This window comes from Equus caballus, chromosome 14 (genome assembly GCF_041296265.1).
Source record: "Equus caballus isolate H_3958 breed thoroughbred chromosome 14, TB-T2T, whole genome shotgun sequence".
Taxonomy (NCBI): Eukaryota; Metazoa; Chordata; class Mammalia; order Perissodactyla; family Equidae; genus Equus; species Equus caballus.
In genome coordinates this window covers 107,039,793-107,061,594 of record NC_091697.1, presented here as the reverse complement: position 1 = coordinate 107,061,594, position 21,802 = coordinate 107,039,793, and the positions used below count along the sequence as shown (strand labels likewise).

The window sequence follows — 21,802 nt, the reverse complement described above, 5'->3', positions numbered from 1 at the left end:
TGATTAGAATCTGAGGGGTTTTGGGTGTTCTATTTTTTTGGTGAGGAAGATTGGCCCTGAGCTAACATCTGTTGCCAATCCTCCTCTTTTTTTTTTTTTCCTCACCAAAGCCCTAGTACGTAGTTTTATGTCCTAGTTGTAAATCATTCCAGTTCTTCTACGTGAGATGCTGCCACAGCATGGCTTGATGAGTGGTGTGTAGGTCTGTGCCCAGGATCCAAACTGGGGAACTTAACTACTCAGCCATTGTGCCAGCCCCAGAATCTGAGTTTTGGGGCAATTAGATTTCTTGCATGTTTCGGAACTGATGGTGAAGCGAGAAAAGATTTTTTTTAACAGTAACATGTAAATAAACATGCTTGAAATTTTTATGGGGTCCTTATTAGTTAGCATTCACATCCACTTAGAACACTCGACTTAGAGAGACAGTAAACAAGGAAGGGACTTCACGGAAAGAACGTGGCAACCGATGGACACCAGACCTGAGTTAGAAAAACAAACCTCAATGTGAGCCCTGGGGGGTGAGTTTAACTTTCACCCGGGGCCCCTCATCTTCTTCTGACTTGTTCCATAGATGAGGCTTCACTTCTCTTCCTTTGTAACACAGTTCATGCCTCTCTTAGCAGTAGTTTACCACAGGTTAACCACTTACTAGTTGTGTAAACTGGGCAACTTATTCTCCTGGAGCGCATCTTCTCCTCTGTACAAGTGGGATAACAGCAGTGGTGACCCCACAGGGTTGATGAGAAGACTCAGTGAGATCATACGGAAGAGGTGCTTTTGCCATGCAGAACTAAAATTACACACGCAGTTCTGGTTATTTTTTCCAACGAATGGATTAAGATCCTATTCTACTTATCAGCTGGAAATCTAGAAACACTCTCCTGAAGCTCTGATTTTACTCTGGCCCCCATGTCCTTTCTTCTCCTCAAGCACTGCTTTTCTACAATGATCCCCCTCCCTTCTCTTTGGCTCACTCCCTCCGGCAGCCAACGTGACCCATCGCTGCCCATCTGAATGCTGCTCCCCTTTCATCCTTCCTTCCCTTCGATGTCTGCCTATGTCCCTGCCCCTTTCACAGCAAGCTTGTTGAACCAGTTGTCTACTCTTGCCTATTGACTTCCCCTTCTCTCTTCAACCCTCTGCAATCAGCTGTATATCTCCACCACTTCAGAGAATCAACCATGCCAAGGCTCCCTCCAGTCTGCTAAATCCAGGGGTCATTTCTCAGTATTTGTCACCCATTGACCAGTTCTTAAAATACTCTCTTGGCTTCAGCGTCTCCCCTTTTCCGGGCCTTTCTTCTGCTTTGCTGCTTTTCATTAATCTCCATTGCTGGCTCATCCACTTCTGACCTCCCTGTGTAGACGTGCCCCAGAGCTCTTTGTTCAGCTCAATAGCCTCTCTCTCTCTCCACGTGGTCTCATCAAGTCTCATCTAAATGTGTTGGTGACCCTCAAATTTATGTCTTCAATCCAACCTCTGTCCTGAGCTCCAAAATCATATAGCCAACTGCCTGACAGACATTTCCACTTGGATTTCCAACAGGCACCTCTAACCTAACATGTGCAAAACGGAGCCCTTGTGTCCCCTTCTCCAAATCAGCTGCTCTCCCTATCTTTTCCATCTCTGTGGCACCATTATATACCTAGCCGCTCGCATGCAACTCCTAGGATCGTCCTTGATTTCTTTCTTCCCTTCACACCCCACAGCCAATCCATTAGCAAATTCTGTCAGCTTTACATTCAAAAATACATCTTGAGCCTGATCACTTCTTACCACTTCCACCACTGTTGCCTGGGCCCTGCCACCATCTTCTCTTGCCAGGACTATTACATCTGTCTTTTGAGTAATTTCCAACTTACTGCCCTCTCTCCAATCCCTTTGCACAGAGCAGTCAATTCGGTCATTTTAAACATAAATCAAATATCTCTGCTGCTTTTCAAACATGCCGTTGTCTTCCTTTGCCACTTAGACAAGGACCCAGCCTCCCTCCCCTCGACTTGACTCTGCCTCCTTCTCAGACCTCTTCTCTGGTCTTTTATTTATCACCGCACTCCAGCTACACTGGCCTCCTTCTCATTTATTTAAAATATCAAGCTCACTGCTACCTCTGGACCTCTCTGCAGATGTTTTCCTGGCTGTTTCTTTTGGTTCACTCAGGTCTCTGCTCAAATGTCACTTCCTCAGAGAGGCCTTTTTGACCACTCTAGGTAGAGAAGGAGCCCCTCTCCCCACCACGTCTATCTCGACTATACTTCATAGCATGTGTCACTGTCCAAAAGGCTCTCATTCATTTACATCCTTATGGCCTGTCTTCCCACACTGTGTCATGAGAGCAGCTAAATTATTTGTCTCGTTATTATATCCCGTGTTTACAAGAGGGCCCAGCTTAATATAGGTGTTTAATGAACGTCTGTTACATAGATGGATGACTGGGGCTCCCTCCTTCCCCTCAGGTGTTCAAGAAACTCAGGGGCTATGCGTCTTACTGGTACACTGTGTTACTGCCGAAATCTGGTGCCACTCGGTGTGCAGAGGATGCTGGTCCACTGCTGACTCAGATCCCGGGCCAGGCCTCAGTGAGCCTTCGAGGGAGACCAAGCCCACTCCCTCCACTCTGAGCTCAGCAAGGGTGCCTCTTCTCCTGGGCTCCTGCGGTTACGATCCCTAGTGCTCTGTTCTTCCAGTGCCCACACACGGCCACCTCCTGGGGGGTGAGCTGGCCTCAGAAGCACTGAGTTTCAGAAGCTGCTCTGGACTCCACTACCCCATGGACCCCCAAGCCCCTCAGTGAACCTAGGGCAATTTCCTGTCACTTTCCTTGCAAACAAAAAAAAAAAAAAAAAAAGAAAGAAAAAAGTACAAATTGAATTTCTTTGAGGTTACCCTTCAGAATGAACATTGATTCATTTATTTTTTTCATTTAATAAATTTTTATTGGTCACCAAGTATATGCCAGGTGCTCTTCCAGGCACATTATTTTGTAATGTCATCATCTCTATTGTCTTCTTCATCATGAGTCTACGTTACATTGCGAATTCCTTAAGGGCAGAGACAGTCTTTCCACTGTAGTCAAGTGCTCAGTAACTGTCTATTGCCCGAATCAACGAAAGAAAGGAGAGAGAATGAAGGGCTGAAGGAAGCTTTGGCTCCCTTACGTTTACATTCAAACAAAAACAAGGAAGAGTGATTACTCTTTAAATCATACAATGTTATTACCTTAAAATAAGTTTTAAATGTTTAATACTTGTCATAATCTCACCATGCTAACACATATACATTTTTCCATGTTTTCTTTTGATTTTGTCCATTGAAGTGCATATTTTTAGGTATTTGTCATTTTAATGTATTTTCCATGTCATCTTCTGCCTTTCCACTTAACACCAATGACCAACATTTGGTATGTTTTCACATTATCATCACCTTCGTGCCTTCCTGTAATTTAGGAATTTCTCTTTTCTTATTTTTGAACCCACATTGGGCACCCTTTGGTCACTAGCACTGTAAATCCCCGAACAACCTACCAGGTGTCTTTGTGCTTCTCTGACAGACAGCGAGGTCGGCGAGTCCTCAGGCAAGCACGCCTGGTTGTGGAGGAAGCAATGATGCCCCGTCAGGGAGGAGGCAGGCCGGGTTTCTCAGGAGAGAAGGAAGGAAGGGGCGCCTCACCAGCAGCGCTGAACCTGGAGCGTGTGGACGGCGCGACTTAGCTCCCCTCTGGGGCTTGATGAGCCTGTTTCTACCTCCTGGCCCTCTGCCTGGGTACCATCTGCAAAGCTTTGGCTTCTCTTTCAGTTTTGCAGGAAGCTTATGCTTTTAATATGCTGCTATCGGGTAGGGGAAAACAGGAGAACAGCGGACTTCAGGGATCTGCCTGTTTCTCTTCTGCCTTTTAACCGAGCTTAGCTTCTTCACCCCTTGTTTTGGCCAAGTGCAAGATGAGCACAGAGGAGTACTGCTCTGACACAGGACGCCGCCCCCTGAAGAAATCAGCAGGAAACTGGAGAGGTTTATAGGAGCTTCTTCTCTGCCTCTCACCCTGGAAACAAGTGGAAGTACATTTGCAAAACTACATTGAAAATAAACGAGAAAACGTGTTCCACTTTATGCCAACTCTTTTGGAATAGAACTAGTTTTAAACGAAGTAATGAGGAAATGGCCTTTGTAACTAAATGTTGACTAATGTGCTGTGAACCTAGGCTTGAAAACGGGAAATCAAACTAGGAATGAAAAGGGGGAAGTTCTCTGGGTGCCTTGCCTACAAAACTTGGAGATGAGCCATATTTTGTAAACCAGAGAATTTAGACTCAGTTTATTTTGTGTTAATTTCTCCTCTCTTATTTGCTACCACTTATCAAGTTATGTTTCTGCAGTTCAGGTTGGCTTTGGGCTATAAGGAGTGTGCGTGGGCCAGAGTTAACTGGGACCAAAGGCGTTCCCTGGAAGCCAACATGTTGACGGCAGGTATAGAGAGAGATCTTAAAGAGGGAGACGAATCTGGTGGTGGAGGCACCCAAAAGTGAAGGCCAGATTATTTAGGGGCCCCTTCCCAAAAGGAGATCTCCTGTGAGAGCCAATCTTGAATCCTACTATTTCCATTTTATTTTTTTTTAAAGATTGGCACCTGAGCTAACAACTGTTGCCAATCTTCTTTTTCTTTATTCCTGCTTTTTCCTCCCCAAATCTCCCCAGTACAGAGTTGCATATTTTAGTTGTGGGTCCTTCTAGTTGTGGCATGTGGGACGCCACCTCAGCATGGCCTGACGAGCGGTGCCGTGTCCGCGCCCAGGGTCCAAACCGGTGAAACCCTGGGCCGCCGAAGTGGAGCGCACGAACTTAACCACTCGACCTCCGGGCCAGCCCCAATTTTATTTTATTTTTATTCCAAAAGGTAGCTTATCCTTTAAGGAATATACTCAAGCCCAAAAGAATTCTTTTGAAAATATTTAAAAAGTCGTGTGAGAAAATTAAATCAAGCAGAACTGAAATGACGACATTTTACAAGCTCTAAGATGTGGCACCAACGAAGAGCACGAGGAAAGGAGAGCGGCGTTGTCGCATACGCAGAGCGTCAACCCCCGTGGCACATCTGTGATGGGCCCAATCATACATTCACTCTTTCGCTGGACGTTTCCTAAGTGACCATTAAGCGCCAGGTGTTACAGGCAGCGGTGGAACACGGTTGTCACCCATGTCAGTTTTTCATAATTTCAGAATGTGTCGGATAAGCAAGGGCTAAGCGTGTGGGGCACAAGTGCTCCAAGGCCTATGAGGGAGCGCCCGGCATGGGGCGTTATCTGTGCTCTGCCAGAGCCCACGTGCCTCCCCGGAAACCGCCCCACGGAGGACAGGAGGCAGATCCCACCAACATTCTTGTTTCACTACACCACCTTGTCTGAAATTTAGTCACCTTAATCACTGTTTACTGTCAAGTCCCACAATTTAAATACCAGGCAACTACAGCATATGGTGTTTTGGCCCTAATGAACCTTGTAAATACCTGGAACACACAGAATATTTATCTTCATGGCAGGCCTGCCTCTAATGCTTATGGGACCAGAGGTAACAGGAGTACAAAAGGAGGCCAGTGTACCATGGGCAACTATTTGAATACTGTGCTCAATGATCAGCAGCAAAGCCACAAACTGAAGCGCTAAGGGAAAGGAAAATCTAGGCCCGACATCACTCTGCTGTACAAACCCCCACTTTGTCATGCAAGAATCTATTGCTTTCAAGCTGAGAAGAAGGATGACAAGTTAACTTACGTGTTCCTCTTACCTATTTAAGCGCTTTGCTGCTCAAATCCCACCCGGACTCCACAGCAGCCTCTGTCTGCCCAGGCCAGCTGTCCCACCCACAGATCCTCACTGCTTCCGGGTTCCACCTTTTGTTTTGAAGACAAAGGACAAGAGACATGAAGAAGTGTTTCCCAGCGGCCGGGACAGTGTTGGTCCAGGGAGAGGGCACTTATGGCTGTGGGCCAGGGTTCAGCATCAGACCAGGAGTGGCCGAGGCCCCCGTGTTTTTAATAAATCGATGTATTTGCGGTATGTAAGGTCCTTCAAAGCGTGGGGTCCAGGACAGGGGCCTCTCCTGCCCGGGTCTAAGCGGGTAGAGCTTAGTGATCCCGGGAATTTAATGCCAAGCTCATCTGCAGGGTGATCTAGATGACTGCGTTTTTTTAAAGAACTTTTTCAGCATCAAGAAAGATAGGGCGAGACTAACGGCTGGGAGAACCGTAGCAAATTTCGAAGTCTTTCCCCGGAACTGGGTGTGAATGTTATGAAGACTTTTTAAAGGGAAGCGCAAATGCGTCCAAGAGGAGGACGGGGTAGCGCCGTGGGGCCATCACCAGCTCCAAGGACGACGAGCTGCGGGCCCCGTGCGTCCCCTCGCTCAGCGCATCGTGTGACAGCCAATCCCAGGTGTCTCAGCACCGCGCCCGTGCATTTCTGAAAGAGCCTCTCAGGGAGACACATTCGCAGGCCCAGCATCCGATTCTCCCCGAGTCAACAAACACGTGACAGCAGCATCCACGCGGAGGGCCCTGCGTGGTCCTCCCTCTCGAGGGCGAGAACAGTCTCCCGGGCGGTGCGCGTCGGGGGTCGCCACCCGCGAGCCGTGTGACGCGCACGCGCAGGGGCGGCCACACGAAGCCTCCCCGGGGCCGTCGCAGGGCCCGCAGGTCCGGGGCTGCCGCCGGGGGGCACCCCGGCCTCCCCGCGAGGGCGCACGCGCTCCCCCGCCTCCGCTGGGACGAGGCGTGGGACACTTCTTTTTCCAAAATGCGCGAGTTGCTAAGCGAACCGCGGGCCTGTGTGAACGGCCCTGGGAGGCCTCTCCTGCTAAACTGCCCGGCGGGGAGGTTCGCGGTCCGGGGCGCCCGCCCTTCCGGCCCGGACGCCGTCGGGGTTCCGTCCCCGTCGGGGAAGGGCACCCTGCTGACCACGGTCCCAGCGTCGCCCCGGTGGCTCGAGGCGCGCTGGCCCGGGCGGGGTGCCCCGGCCCCTCAAGGCGGCGGTGAGCAGGGCTCGGCGCCCCTCGGCCCCGGGCAGCGCCCGCGCCTCCTCACTCCCGACAGAGCGCTCCGCGCCGCCGCGCCCGCGCCGGGACGGAGGAAGCGACGGCGCCCGGGAGGGGCCCGCGGCGCATGCGCGGTCGGGCGCCGCTCGGGCGCCCCGCGGCCGCTAGGTGGCGCATGCGCGCTGGAGGGTGCGGGCCGGTCTCCGGGAGGAAGGCGGCGGCGGCGGCGCGGCGCGGGGCGGGGGCGCGGGGGCCGGGCCCGTGTTTACACGGCGGCGGCGGGCGGCGCGGAACCGGGCGAGGCGGCGGCGGCGCGATGGTCATGGCGCATTTCGTGGAGAGTTTCTGGGTAAGACGAGGGCGGGGGAGCCGGCGCGGTCCCTGCGCTGCCCTCGGCCTGCCGCGGCGGCGGCTCGGGGGCGCGGGCGTCGGGGACCCGCCCGCCGGGAGCGGGCGCGGGCGCGGGAGCGGCGCGGAGCCGCAGGAAGCGGGCGGCGGGCTGGCGCTGGCCTCGCGGCCCTGTCAGCGCGGCCCCCGCGGGACAAAGCGCCGGGCGGCGGACGCGGGCCCGGGCTGCGGCTGCGGGCGCGCTCGGACGCCGGGCGGCCCGGCCCGGCCCCGGCCCCGCGGAGCCCCCGGCCTCCAGCCCGCGCCGCCCGGCCCGCCGCGGGGCCTGCTCACAAAGCGCGCGGGCGGGGGCCGTGGCGGCGCTCGCGCCGTGACCCCGGGCGGCCCGCCGGGAGGGGCCGGCGCGCTCAGGTGGCCCCCGTGGGGCGCGCGCGTCCGGACCGTCGCAGGTACCCGCGGGGCCGCGTCGGCGACCCTTAGGAGGATGGAAGGGGCGGCTTCTCGGCGAACAGGACTGTGTCCTGAACTCTTATTTCTGGGCGTCTCGAGGGTGGACGTGCTTAGTGATCGATCAGTTCATCGTTGTTTGCCTTCAGTAGTCCTTGTTTTCCGTGAGCTGCGTGGATCCTAGACCTTAGGTTTTTTTTTTTAACAGCTTTATTGAGGCACCATTCACATACCATACAGTACATCCATTTAACTGGACACTTGAAGGGTTGTTCGTGTTCCTAGAGTTGTGCGGACATGACCACGATCAATTTCAGAACAGTTTCATCCGCTCAGAGAATGCCTGTCCCCATTAGCAGTGGCTCCTCCCTTCCCCTCCCTGAGCCCTGGCAGCTCCTGTCTAGATGTTTGCCTCGACAGATTTGCCTGTTCTGGACGTGTCCTGTAAATGGGGGCGTGTATGTGGTCCTTTGTGACTGGCTTCTTTCGCTTAGCATGTTTCCAGGGTTCATCCTTGATGTGGCTTAATCATCATTAAGCATCAGTGCTTAAATTCCATCTTATGGCCAAATAAGATTCCATGTTATGCGTATACCACAGTTTACTCATCCATTCCTCAGCGATGGACGTTTGCTTGTTTCTGCTTCTGGGCTGTTAGGAATAATGCTGCCGTGAACATTTTTGTACAAGTTGTTGTGAGGACATAGGTTTTCATTTCTTTTGGGAATGGAGCTGCTGGGTCGAGTCATAACTCTGTTTAACGTTTTGAGGAGCTGCCAGACTGTCTTCCAAAGTGGCCGTGGCATTTTACAGTCTCACCAGCGGTACCTGAGGGTTCCAGTTCCTCCACGTGTTCAACAGCGCTTATCATCTGTCTTTTTTATTATAGTGGACGAGTGTGAAGTGTATCTCATTGTGGTTTTGATTTGCATCTCTCTGATGGCTAATGATGTCGAGCGTCTTTTCATGTGCTTGTTGCCCATTTAGATATTTTCCTTGGAAAAATATCTGTTTAAATACATTGCCCGTTTTTGAATTGGGCTATTTGTCTTTTTATTGAGTTGTAAGAGTTCTTCTTATATTCTGGGTACATGTCTCTTATCAGATATACAATTTTGTAAATATTTTCTTGCATTCTGTATGTTATCTTTTTCACTTTCTTGATGGTGTCCTTTGAAGCACAGAAGTTTTAAATTTTGATAAAGTCTTGATTAAGTCTAATATATCTAATTTTCCTATCACTTAGGCTTTTGTTGTTGTATCTAAGAAATCTTTCCTAAGCCAAAATCACAAAGATTTCTTCCTGTATTTTCTTCTACGAGTTGGAGAGTTTAGCTCTTACATTTGGGCCTTCTGTGAGCCATTTGAAGTTGATTTTTGTGTATGGTGCAAGGAAGAGCTACGCCTTCATTCTTTTGCACGTGGGTATCTAGTTGCCCCAGCACCCTTTGTTGAAAAGGCCTTTCTGTGTTGAATTGTCTTGGCACCCTTGTTGAAAGTCAGTTCACCATAGATACGTGGGTTTATTTCTGGATTTTCATTTGTATTCCACTATCTATCCTTGTGCTAGAACCACACTGTTTTGATTATAGTAGCTGTGTAGTAAGTTTGAAATAGAAAAGTGTGAGCTCTCCAACTTTGTTGTTCCTTTTCGATATGGTTTTGGCTGTTCTGAGTCCCTTGCGTTTCCATATGAATTTTAGGTTTAGCTTATCAATTTTAGACTTTAGTTTTTATGATGGCAATTTATGAAACTTTTATAAGGATCATTTAAAAGTTGACTTTCATAAATGTTTTGCATATTTTTTGATGCCATGAGTGTGTTTTTGAAGTTTGCTAATTTAATTCCAAATTGCACATTAACATTTTAAAGTTATCATTTGTTTTCTGTTAATTGAGCTTTGAACATAGCCTTATTTGGTGTTTTTGGCTATTATGAATAATGCTGAAATGAACATTTAAAAAAATTTAATTATTTTATTGAGGTCATATTGGTTTATAACAGTGTGTACCTTTGAGTGTACATTATTATATATCACTTTCTGTATAGACTGCATCATGCTCACCCCAGTAGTCTAGTTTTTATCTGTCACCATAGGGACATCCGTGATCATCTGTCGCTTTACCCCTTTGCCCTCCCCTGCCATCCCCTTTGCCTTGGGTAACCAGTAATCTGTTCTTATCCATGTGTTTGTTATACGAACATTTTGTATCAGTTTTTGTGCACCCCTTGTTTGTCCCTCTTAATGAGGAATAGGAATAAATTTGGATGTCTGAAATCTAGAGAATCTTAAGTCTTAATTTGTGTTTCAGTCTTGGCCTTCACTTCTGCTACTGAGTGCGAGCGGTTAAAGTAGGCTGCATTTTATTTTACTTCCAAGCCTGGAATTTAGGCTGAAATCTCTCAACTGGAGCTTAAAAGTCTCCAAAGGAGGGCTAAATGAACTGGGAAAGTCTAAAAACTAAATACCTTTTCAGAATTTTATAGCTGTCTGTTTAAAACAACTTGGAATTTACATATTTCAGGATCATTTATAAAATAATTTTTTAAAATAGAGAACTTACAATATTAGTTTCACTTTTCTCCCCTAATATTTAAAGTGGCACTGTCAAAACAAAATAAAACTTGTCAAAGTGAGGTAATGGGAACCTTTAAAGTTCTAGGTTTCTAACCAAACAACCTGTTAATTGTTTTTGTCCCGTCCCGTACGTATGGAAAGACAAACCTTTTTGTTGTGGCATTTTGTTAGAGGAAAGTTTGAATCATTGAAACTGTCTTCAAGCTCTTTTGAAAGCAGCACATCCTGCCTTTTTCTTTAGAGTTTTTCTTAACTAAAGCTATATGCTACGTTATAAATTCCTTTACTTAATAACTACATTTTGAAGAGGAAAACTATTCAAAACTTCCTACACAACAGGTGTTTTGTTGTTGATAAGTCAGTTTTTGCCACAAAGTATAGTGCCATTGATAATCAAGTAGAAAATGTTTTTCTTTTCTATTAAAATTGGGCAGCAAAAATAATTTTGATAGCAGAAATCCACACCGCTGCTTTAATATATGAAAACAGCTGTTAGCCCTTCAAAAGATTATGTAACTTTAAAAAGCTATTGACAAACATTCCAATGAGGAAGTGTCTGTGTGCTGCTGCTTTCTCAGAGTTGAGCACTAGTTTATAATACTCTTGCTGTCATCTATGTAAACATAACTTGGCTTTGTATTTTTATATAAGTCCAGATTATTTAATTCAGGATTTAAAAAACAATTTTTTTAAGAAATAGATTTCATAGATGATAATTATTTAAGGGGACAATATACTTGATTTAAATACCTTATAAATCTCATTTTACGTAATAATCCCAATCTGTGTAAGATCTGAAGCATTCTCCCAAAGACACCAAGTATACTTTAGTGTACATCACGTCATGATGTATATTTGTGCATGATGTGCATTTTTAGTTAGGTGACTTTTTCTAATGATTATCTCCAGCCAACACATCAGGAATGAATGAACAACAATTATCTTAGGTATTTTTATCCTGAAGTTTTTCCGTATTTCTCTTACTGTTTAACCAGTACAGAAGTCTCATTTCATTTGTCTATTGATTTCACTGGTATTGTCATACTTTACTTTTAAACAAAATTGGAACACTTGGTTGTATATCCAAAATTTGATCTGTCGTTACATGGATAAACTGAGAGGATTAAAATGTTTTTTAAAAATCTGGAATTTTTTTTTTTTTTGAGGAAGATTAGGCCTGAGCTAACATCTGCCGCCAATCCTCCTCTTTTTGCTGAGGAAACTGGCCCTGAGCTAACATCTGTGCCCATCTTCCTCTACTTTATATGTGGGACGCCTACCACAGCATGGCGTGCCATGTGGTGCCATGTCCGCACCCGGGATCTGAACCTGCTAACCCTGGGCCGCTGAAGTGGAATGTGCGCATTTAACCGCTGCGTCACCAGCCTGGTCCCTGGAATTGTTATTAATAGGACTTTGGAATGCAAAACATTATATTTTTGCTTGATTAATCTAAATTTGGTATCACAGATGAGAGACTAACAACCATGCCCCCCCCATATTCTTTGGGGTTATTTATCCATAGGAAAATTAAAAAATATGTAGCTTTAGAAAACTAGTTGAGGTGACCATATAAACCCAGAATATAAACTTTCTCTTTATTACTTGAAATTTCCAAATATTGTAGTTTGGGCTACCTGCTTAAAGTATGATCCCTTTGGATTTAAAAAACATGTATGTATGTATATTTTGCAAAATTTACATGGTTCATTATTCAAAAGGTACAAAAGAGAATACAGTAGAAAATCTCCCTCCCTCTCTCCAGCCGTCAAGATCTCCCCAAAGGCAATCCCTGTTACCAATTAGTTATGTAACTTTCCAGAGATAATCTATGTATATACAAGCAAATAACATACAGTAAGTTAAAATGTAGAACTGTTAGCCAGTTAGCCAGGCCCTATTGCCCGACCGCATTGTATTCAACTGCAGCAAGCTGTGAAAATGCAAACTACAGATTTATCTGTAGTTCAAGTAGACTTGACAGGTAGGTATTATAAAACTAGAGTATTTTCGATGGCACTAAATTTTATAGCGAGGCCCTTTGATTTTTGGAGGGGTGGATTGTTTTGTATTTTTGCCTTAATGGTAGGTGAAATTTGAAAATGAGAAATTGACACTGATTTAGTCTGCATAAGTTCAATTCAGAGGAAGGATTTTAGAGCATTGACATGAAAAGGATAAAAATTTGCTGTCTGGGTTCTTTTCTGGCCCTAGACCCTAAATCTAAATGGTCTAATCCTTTCAGAACGACTTCAGTTATTTCGGCAAAAGCATGGGAGAACAGGTGTGCTTGTGTCATCCTGCACATTTGGTTAGCATAAGCCTTTTGGAAGTAGTTTTTTGAGTCATGGCGTATCTCCTGAGATTATCCTGTCTGATTTCATAATTCTAGAACAGTTAACAGAAGCACCCTAATAAATCTATATACAAATAAGGTGCTTTGGAGACTTATAAAGGAAAGGGAATGAGGGCTTGGCTTTAAATTTACTTAGTGTGGAAAAATTAAAGAATATTAGAGTTCGAAGAATTTTAGGTGCAATCTGGTCCACAGAGATAATAAGTTGGTCAGATGTGGGGAGAAACAAAACAGCACAGCAGCAGCTGAGACCTGTAATTATTTCTATTGGTAAAGATGCTAGAGAATGTTGCTGGAACGACCGGAGTCAGAGAGGATCACATCAAGAAGTGATTAGTGAGCTGTGATGAAGTTGAGGCACGCAGTTCCGTCAGTTCCATTGGGCACATGCTCCTTGATGGAACTGCAGGAGTCAGTTATGGGAGAGATGACAAGCCCACGTCCTTGACTTCAGGGAAGAGAGGAAGGTGCGCTGTAAGTAAAGTAAGTTGGTGCTGCTGGGGCCTTAAAACTAAGCAGTGTTAGTTTGTAGTTGATTGTAACAACAGCCGGTGAAGATGGTTTTCCTTTTTAATTATAAGCATTATTATGTGATAGGGGAAACACGGAAGAATGCAGAAAAAATAAAAACTATCTAAAGCCTTTTCCTCTGTCCTCTAACATTTTCTTTAGAAACACAAAATTCAAAGTGGTTCTACTATATTGTTTTGTGTCTTGTTATTTTCAAATGATATTACTAGCAAGCATATTTCTCATACTATTAAGTATTCTTTGAAAATATTTTCCGTGACTCTGTAGGTTTCCATGGAATGGATGGGCCGTAATATTTTTGACCACTCCCCGCTTGGACATTTAGGTTACTTCCAATTTTTGTTTTGCTTTTTCCATTTATGAATTATGAGGACTGGATATTTACATATTAATGTGAACAAGATGCCAGTTTAAGAAGGTAGCCTTCTCTGTTTTTGCAAGCATAGATTGAAGAGTTTTTGAGAAAGCTGGAATTTTTTTTTGTTTTGAAAGTAATGCAAATTGCATTCACTTATAGAATATTACAGAAAATTTGAAAGATAAGAAAAAATGATCTTACAAGTGTTTGTGTCTGCTGTTTTTGTTGAGTCCATGTAATACCTATTTAGATGGCTTTAGGGACTTAGCTAAGTGAAAGAGGTGAATCACAACTGAAAAGATGAAAGTTGTCGTTTAAGGGGGAGGAGCGTCTGAGAGGTGAGAGAGATTTTTTAATGTGATTAGATTTATTTCCTTCACTCCACCAACAGGTGTGTTTGAGCGACTTTTGTACCTGCACCAGGTAGTTCTGACTGTTGAGCACTGCTCATTCTGCGTCCTTAATCACCGTTTTCTGCCTTGGCGATATCTTGCCGGTCGATAGCGCTGCAGAACAGTTTTAGTGATCCTGTGTGGAAATTTCAGTGTATGAGTAGAACACTGACTGGAAGAGATTGTCACTTGTGGTCGAATGTCCTGTTTACTTGTAGAAAAACGGCTTGCATTTATTTCATCCTGTTCTTTCTAGCGGTTTTCAAGGCCAGAATGGCAGTGGAGGGCTGTGAGTGCGTATTTGTTGAATTGCCATCAAAAGTGTCTAGAATGTTCTCCACCAGAGGGGCCATTCTTCAAAGAAAAAAGATGTCTTCAGAATTAGTGAAATGTTTTAAGCTGTGTTTTTCAGAGAAGGCAGGATAGGGTGAGACTCTTATCAAACACAGGTCAGTGTTGTGTTTTGCAGTGACTCGTCTGAGGTGATCTGAGTGTCAGTAAGACGGAGAGTTAAGGGCCGGTGTGGGAGGTGGGAGTGGTGGTGCTGAGGGGTTTATTCTTGAGGTGGTCTGGAGTTGAGAAGATTAGACATGTTTCTGCTGTTCATGCGGCTGCACCTCCTGACCCTTCTCTTCCCCCTCCAAGTTTTTTTAAAAATTAAAAAGGGTACCAGGTAAAATCAACTTTTTAATTCATAGTGTGATTATCCAATATACACTCTATATTCTGCCTATTTTCCAACTCTTGGACTCATCGAAAGTGCAGAATATCCAGGGTTTTAATTTTTAGTGTTTAATTTACTGTTGCCTTTCAAAGGTTCTTTGAAGGAGAAGTTTCAAACCATTAACTAAAATCTCTGGGGTTTATAGCTTTGTACTTTTCCATCATTACTTTTTGTGGCTGTTAAAAACCCAGGTATGTTAACAGTTCCATTTTCGTTAAAATAGGAATTTCAGTGCATTGTTAATAGAGACATACATTTTTTTCTTCAAGTGGAAATATGTTAGATTGTATTTTATATCTATTAAAAAATTTTTTTAAGTATAAAGTTATGTTATAAAATCAACCAGAAAAAGTTGCCTTTGGGTTTGCAAAATAGGTGTGATGACTTATTTAACCTTTCTTTTTTTAGCTTTTCTGAGAAAGATTTGCCCTGAGCTAAGATCTGTTGCCAATCTTCCTCTCTTTTTGCTTGAGGAAGATTTTCCCTGAGCTAACATCAATGCCAGTCGTCCTCCATTATATATGTGGGTTGCTGCCACAGCATGGCTGATGAGTGGTACGTCTGCAACTGGGGTCTGAATATATGAACCTAGGCTGCTGAAGCAGAGCGCACTGAACTTGACCACTACGCCACAGGGCCAGCCCCCCCCAAACTTTTTAATTTGAAATTTCAAGGCTGTCTCTCTTGGAGACTCTACATTAGCTCAGGAGAAAATCTGAACGTTTTCAGTGACTTGCTGACCTTACTTATAACTTAATTATCTTTTCAGCCAAATTTCAGTTTAATTGATAATTTAGGTACGAAACAATGTGCATAGTATGATCTCATTTTCATATTAAAAGGCAACATGCTGCTATATGTATGGGAAAAGGAATCTGGACTAAGTAAGACACATCAAACTGTTAACCTGAGTCCTCTTAAAGTCAAGTCCTAAGAGGAGCCAGGAAGTTTGTGTTCTCTTAGAGGACCTGTATGATCTTCCAAGGAGGATAAAACTTCTTTTTTGCTACTTCATATTAGGAATTATTACAAAGATTCTTAATACTTGTTTATATTGGATTATAACGTGATTTTATTTTCCCCAGGTCACAGTGGATGTTCTGTGACAGTGCTACCTCTCTGTAAAGTGCATTGAAATCAGAGAAAGATCCATCTTAGCGCACACCTCCATTGTAGTTGTCCTTCTTGGACCAGTAATGGTGTTAAATAGCTGTTTTTGTCAGTTCATAATGAAAATTTCTCTGTAAGAATTTATTGATTAAAAAGGATAAAAATATTATTTAGTTAACTTTTTTTTTACTTTATTGAGATGTATTTTACATACCATACAATTCACTCATGTAAAGTGTACAGTTCAATGGTTTTTGGTAATCTTCACAGATGTGTGCAACCATCATCACAGTCAATTTTATAACATTTTCATCACTTCCAAAAGAAACCCCATGCCTTTTTTCACCTTCCTCACCTCCTCACTCCCCCAAGCAGCCCACTAATCTACTTTCTGTGTGTTCTGGACTTTAATATGAATGGTGTCATATGGTAAGTGGTCTTTTGTGACTGGCTTCTTTCTCTTAGCTCGATGTTTTCAAAGTTCATGCATGTTGTAGCCTGTGTCACTGCTTCATTCCTTTTGTGGTGGAATGATATTCCAGTACATGACTATATCACATTTTGTTTATCAGTTTGTTAGTGGATTGACATTTGGTTGTTTCCACCTTTTGGCTATTACGAACACTTGTGTACAGATTTCTTTGTCTTTACTTAACTCTTAAGTGTTAATTAAGCTAATGAATAAATTAGCTGGAAATAAGCTTGTCACAGATGAGTAAATACCTTCTTTTAAAAAATCTAGCTATTTGGGTATGGGTTTCTTTTTTAGAGCAACAATAGTGTTGTAAAATTGATTGTTTTGATGGTTGTACTACTTTGTAAATGTCTTAAAAATTATTGCATTGTACACTTTAAATGAGCAAACTGTGTGGTGTGTGAATTGTATCTCAATAAAATTTTTGTAAAAAAGGAATAGTCTAAAAATTAGAGCAGAAGGAAAAAAAACCTAACCATTGATAATCAGAATTTTTATAAGCAGTTGTAGTATACTTGAGAGAAAATTGCATTTTAAAACTGCTTGTTATGATAGCTTTTAACTCTGTTACTTCTGTATTAAAGACTTGACTTATTATTAATTTTTTTATTAGAAAGTTACTCTATGCTCATTATTGCACTTCCCTAGATAATTTGCTGTGAACAGTTTGCTGTATATGCCTTCAGATTCCTTTTGGATAAGTAGGCAACCTTTTTTTTTAGTGAAAATGAAATCTTACTATGTATACTGTTTTGCACCTTGCTTTTTTTTAAAAAAAAAAAAAACCTTATAGAAATGTATTTTATATATCGTAAAATCTGCCCATTTTAAGTGTACAATTTATTGATTTTTTAATTAACTTTACTGAGTGGTGCAACCATTATCATAAATGAGTTTTAGAACATTTTTGCTCTCCTGTAATTAGATCCCTCATGTTCGCTGACAGCGCTCTGTTCCATCCTCAGCTCCAGGTAGCCGCTAAGCCACTGTCTTTCTCTGCGGATTTGCATATTTTGGACATTGTGTGTAAATGGATTCATGCACTGTGAGGCTTGTTGTGTCTGGCTTCCTTCACTTAGCAGAACGTTTGTGAGGTTCATCCCGAAATAGCATGTGTCAGTGTTGGTGTTCCTTTTTATTGCTGAATTATGCCATTGTGTGGATAGACCTCATTTTGTCCGTCCATTCGCCAGTTGGTGGACATTTAGGTTGTCCCCAACATTAGGTTATTTTTGGCTATTATGAATAATTGCATCTTGCTTTTTTCCGCTGATAGTATATTTGGGCAGATTTTTTAAATTAGTACTCAAAAATCTGCATTTTTTTTTTTTTACTGCAGTCTTTTAAAAAACAATGTATTTCGTTGTAGGATATACTGTCATTTACTTAACCAGTAATGTTAATGGATGTTTTTGAGTTGATTGTGATTTTTCACTATTATCAACAGTACTACAGTGAATTCTCTCTGTGTGTGTTTTGTGGTACAGATTTCTAAAAGTAGAATTGCTGGATCAAAGGGCATGAACATTTACAGTTTTAGTAAAATATTGAAGACCGGAAGACATCTTCAGTTGTAATTCTGTTTGCTAATAAAGGTCTTTTTGTCAAGTTACTTTTATGTTCATGCATGCATTTTTAGCTAGCCAAGGAAGAGCAAGTTCTGCATGCTTGAGATACCAGAATATGTTAAGAAAAGAATTTTTTTTGGTTGAAAATAAAAAATTTGGGGAGGGGGTTGAAAAATAACAGGAACATATCCACTTCAAGGTTTAGGGTGATAAAATGAATATATGATTCAGAGGTATTTCTTGTTATTTTACCTTTCTTTGAGTTAGAAGTGTTTACTGAAAATGTTGGTGGCTACTATAAAAGTTATAGAACCTGCATGGAGTACTCTTAGTAAAAAAGAAGTCCTGGGTAATCTCAGTGATGGCGGAATTGTAATGAGTTATGGTAGTCGGTTTCAAGAGTGGTCTCGCCCCATTTCCCCAGAATGTTCAGTGTTCGGTGCAGGTGAAGACGCTGAAGCCGAGTGAGTCTAGACCTGAGCTCCAGGGCTCCGTCTCCTACTGTGTTTTTTCCGTATGCACGAAATGTGTGTGTGTTTAATACCCTGCCAGCTCTTATCAAGGCTATATAGTGAGTTTTTGACAAGATGACAATAAAACCTGGGTTCTTTTTTAGACATCTTGACTTTCAAGTCTTTTTAAAAAAATGGTATATGTGTATGTGGATATGTGTGTGTGTAGAGTGAGTGAGTCATTTGAAGTGTTAAATGATTTGCTTGGTTTGTGTCAAAGTTCACGATCAATAAATATTTGTGTTATAGGTTTGTCAAATTGTTAAAGAATATGGTGCCTACAGTCAGACTTATATTTTTTGACCTCAGTAAGTAAATGAATCCCTAGAATAGGATGAAATGACAAATGGATTTGTAATCGTGCGGTGTTTTGTTGAGTCATCAGTGTCGTTTGAGACAGGCTTCTTCTGCATCACATCCTTAAATAGGATGGGCTTTCCTTGTTCTTCCAAGTGAAGACCTGAGGGATGGCGTAGCCAGTACTGTTTCCGAACGTATATTATGTTACTGTCACTGTGTTGTATAGTAAACAAAGAAACCTCATTCCCTCCATTGGGAGTTTTAAGTAATATGCTGTTTGGATATCTGAGTTTCCCAAATAAGTCCTTCAAGGACTTCTTAATAAGAACCCAGACTTCTAGATGTAATTTAACCTTTTCTTGATTGCTTAATGTTTGCAGTGCTATAACAGTGAAACAAAGTGCTCAGGACCTTGTTGCCCCAGTCACTATATGGTCTCCAAGTTCTAGTCTCCTTTTAAAAAGGTCTGGCTCCTTTTAAAAAAAGACAGGTTTTTGTTCTTCCCCTTGTAAGCTTGATAAATATTATTTCTTCTGTGAGTCTGCCTGCCTGTTTGGCCCTTTACTGCCCACTCATCTGATTTGTCCTTTAAATATGCAGATGCACGTTGGGAACCCAGGTAGCCTGAGCTGTGAGAATTGTGTGCAGGTGAGAACTAGTAGGTGTCAGGTGAGAGCTGTGGGGCGTGAGGGCTTTGGGCTTTGGGTTTTATGGTTTGACGTTTCAGGTTTGGTTTTGTTTCAGTTCGCTTGTTCGAGGTTCTTGTCTGTAGTGGGAGTGGGTGGACAGTCTAATCGTGTGGTTTCTCTCTTATATTCAGATGGAATGGATCTCTCCGAGGGTTCTGGCCCTTCAGGGCTTTGTTTACTGATATGCACGATGGTGTTACTCTTGCTTGCTGTAGACTAGTGATAACGGTTACCTCAGACAATATTCTTATGTTGGCTGGAATAAATTTGGGTGAAAAACCCATGGAAAGTAACAAATGAAAGTTAGATAATAAATTTTTTCTTTATCTTAAACATGAAAAATTGTAGAAGCCAAATGGAAATGTTTGAATTCATAAGAGACTATGATTTTATGTTATATTCTTCTTGATAAGTGAAAATGGATGTTCAAAATACTAAGGATATTGTTTATATTATCTCATTACAAATAAGACATTTTAATTTAATTATATGTATGGCAGACTAATTAGGTACTTGCTCTGTTTGCTGATGAGTTTTATTAGGGATCACTTCAATATAACTGGAAGTTCCTATGATATGTTTCCTGTTTTTGGTGAACTGTGGAAAAATAAGGTTTCAGATTACATAACTCTTGCTTACGGTATTGCTTTCTATTTCCAACAGATATATTCAGTTCTTCATTATTTTCTGATCACTGAGAAAAACTGCTAATTTTGAAGAGAGCTGTTAGCTTAGTTTGTTAAGAGTCTTACTTCACCTGTGAAATTGATACTTTTAATGTTTCTTTGCTCTGACTTGCTCATTTAGCATTTCTTGGGTTAGACGGCAGGAAAGGTTTTCTAGGATTGGGTAAGGGGTCTGGTTCTGTTCTTTCCCATCAGTTAAGGGCTAGTCAATAGACTGTACTGCTTCTCTGTTAAGATTTTATCTCCTTTCTCTCTCCTCAATTGGTTCAAGTTTACTGAAAGACTTATGTTAGTGATCATAAAGTATTTTGTGGTATTCAATGCTTGTGTAATTAGTAACATGCTGTCCTGACTCAGAAATCAAGATTGAGTTATTTTACAGCACGGACTTGGAGCTCAGTGATCAGGACTCCCTCACTGTCTGTTAGAGGAATTGAGGTGGGATTTGGTGATGTGCCTAACAGGCCCATGTTTATCTTTTCAAATTAGGCTGTATATTATTCCTTAAAATTTCAGACTTGATTTCATTAATGTACCCTTATGAGTGATACAGAGTGTGTACATGTGTGTGTGAATTTGTGAATTTCATTAATGTACCCTTATGAGTGATTACAGAGTGTGTATGTGTGTGTGAATTTGTGAATTTCATTAATGTACCCTTATGAGTGATTACAGAGTGTGTACGTGTGTGTGAATTTGTGAATTTGATTAATGTACCCTTATGAGTGATTACAGTGTGTGTACATGTGTGTGTGAATTTGTGTATATGTATATATAATGAATTGTAAACTTTGTCAAAGCTTATAGTATTCCTTTGATACAGTTCAAAGGCATACAGTGAGCAACAATGGTTATTCTTAAGTCATTTTGATTTTTTTTTGTTAAACTAAAAATATTTTTAAATTTTAGGGGGAAAAAAATAGTGGCTTTGATGTCCTTTACCATAATATGAAACATGGACAGATATCAACAAAAGAACTGGCAGATTTTGTAAGAGAAAGGTATGTGTTTTCTTTTTTTATAAATTGATTTAACAATAAAATGATTGTTTATTAGTTGGATTTGGATTGAAGTAGTCAAGTATACTTTTTGAAAGTATACTAGAGGGGCTGGGCCTGTGGTGTAGTGGTTAAGTCTGGTGCACTCTGCTTTAGTGGCCTGGGTTCGTGGGTTGGGATCCCGGGTATGGACCTACATCACTTGTCAGCCATGCTGTGGTGGCAACCCACATACGAAATAGAGGAAGGTTGGCACAGATATTAGCTCAGGGCTAATCTTCCTCAAGTGAGAAAAAAAAAAAGAGGAAGATTGGCAATAGATGTTAGCTCAGAGTGAATCTTCCTCACCAAAAAAAAAAAAAGTATACTATAAAGTAGTGGTTTTCTGTCATCTGCACACTGAGGGCTAAATAGTGGCTCCAGGTGGTGGTGTTGAACTCCTGGTTTGCAAATCACCACTTCAAAATATTATCTACATATTTTTCATTGGATGTACTAGCAAGGTGATAGAATAGAAAAGTTGACTAATTTTGTAGGATAAAATATTACCATGTCTTTAAACATGTCATTAAGTAAACACAGTAAAATAATTTGGAATGACTAAGTTTTCTGAACTTGGAGTTTAGTAATGTATTATTATAACTTTTATTTTTAAAAAGTCCTAAATATGTATTTTTAAATTCTGCAAATTTATAAAATGTGA

General features: G+C 42.3%; 1 protein-coding gene and 1 long non-coding RNA gene across 4 annotated transcripts in view; one reads left to right on the top strand and one right to left on the bottom strand.

Annotated features, from left to right (window-relative positions):
• Positions 1–2,912: 2,912 nt before the first annotated feature.
• Positions 2,913–6,578, bottom strand: LOC138917373 (uncharacterized). The gene is made up of 2 exons (XR_011425247.1): positions 5,782–6,578; positions 2,913–4,042 (listed from the first exon to the last, which is right to left on the bottom strand). It is a non-coding gene; the product is annotated as an uncharacterized lncRNA (long non-coding RNA).
• Positions 6,579–7,129: 551 nt separating this feature from the next.
• Positions 7,130–21,802, top strand: part of FCHO2 (FCH and mu domain containing endocytic adaptor 2) — a 115,456-nt gene continuing 100,783 nt past the window's right edge. For all 3 annotated transcript variants that reach the window (XM_070233489.1, XM_070233488.1, XM_070233487.1), the window contains exons 1-2: positions 7,130–7,375; positions 21,011–21,102. In XM_070233489.1, the coding sequence (XP_070089590.1) occupies positions 7,154–7,375; positions 21,011–21,102 (314 nt within the window). In that variant the 5' untranslated portion in view covers positions 7,130–7,153. The remainder of the gene's footprint in view (positions 7,376–21,010; positions 21,103–21,802) is intronic.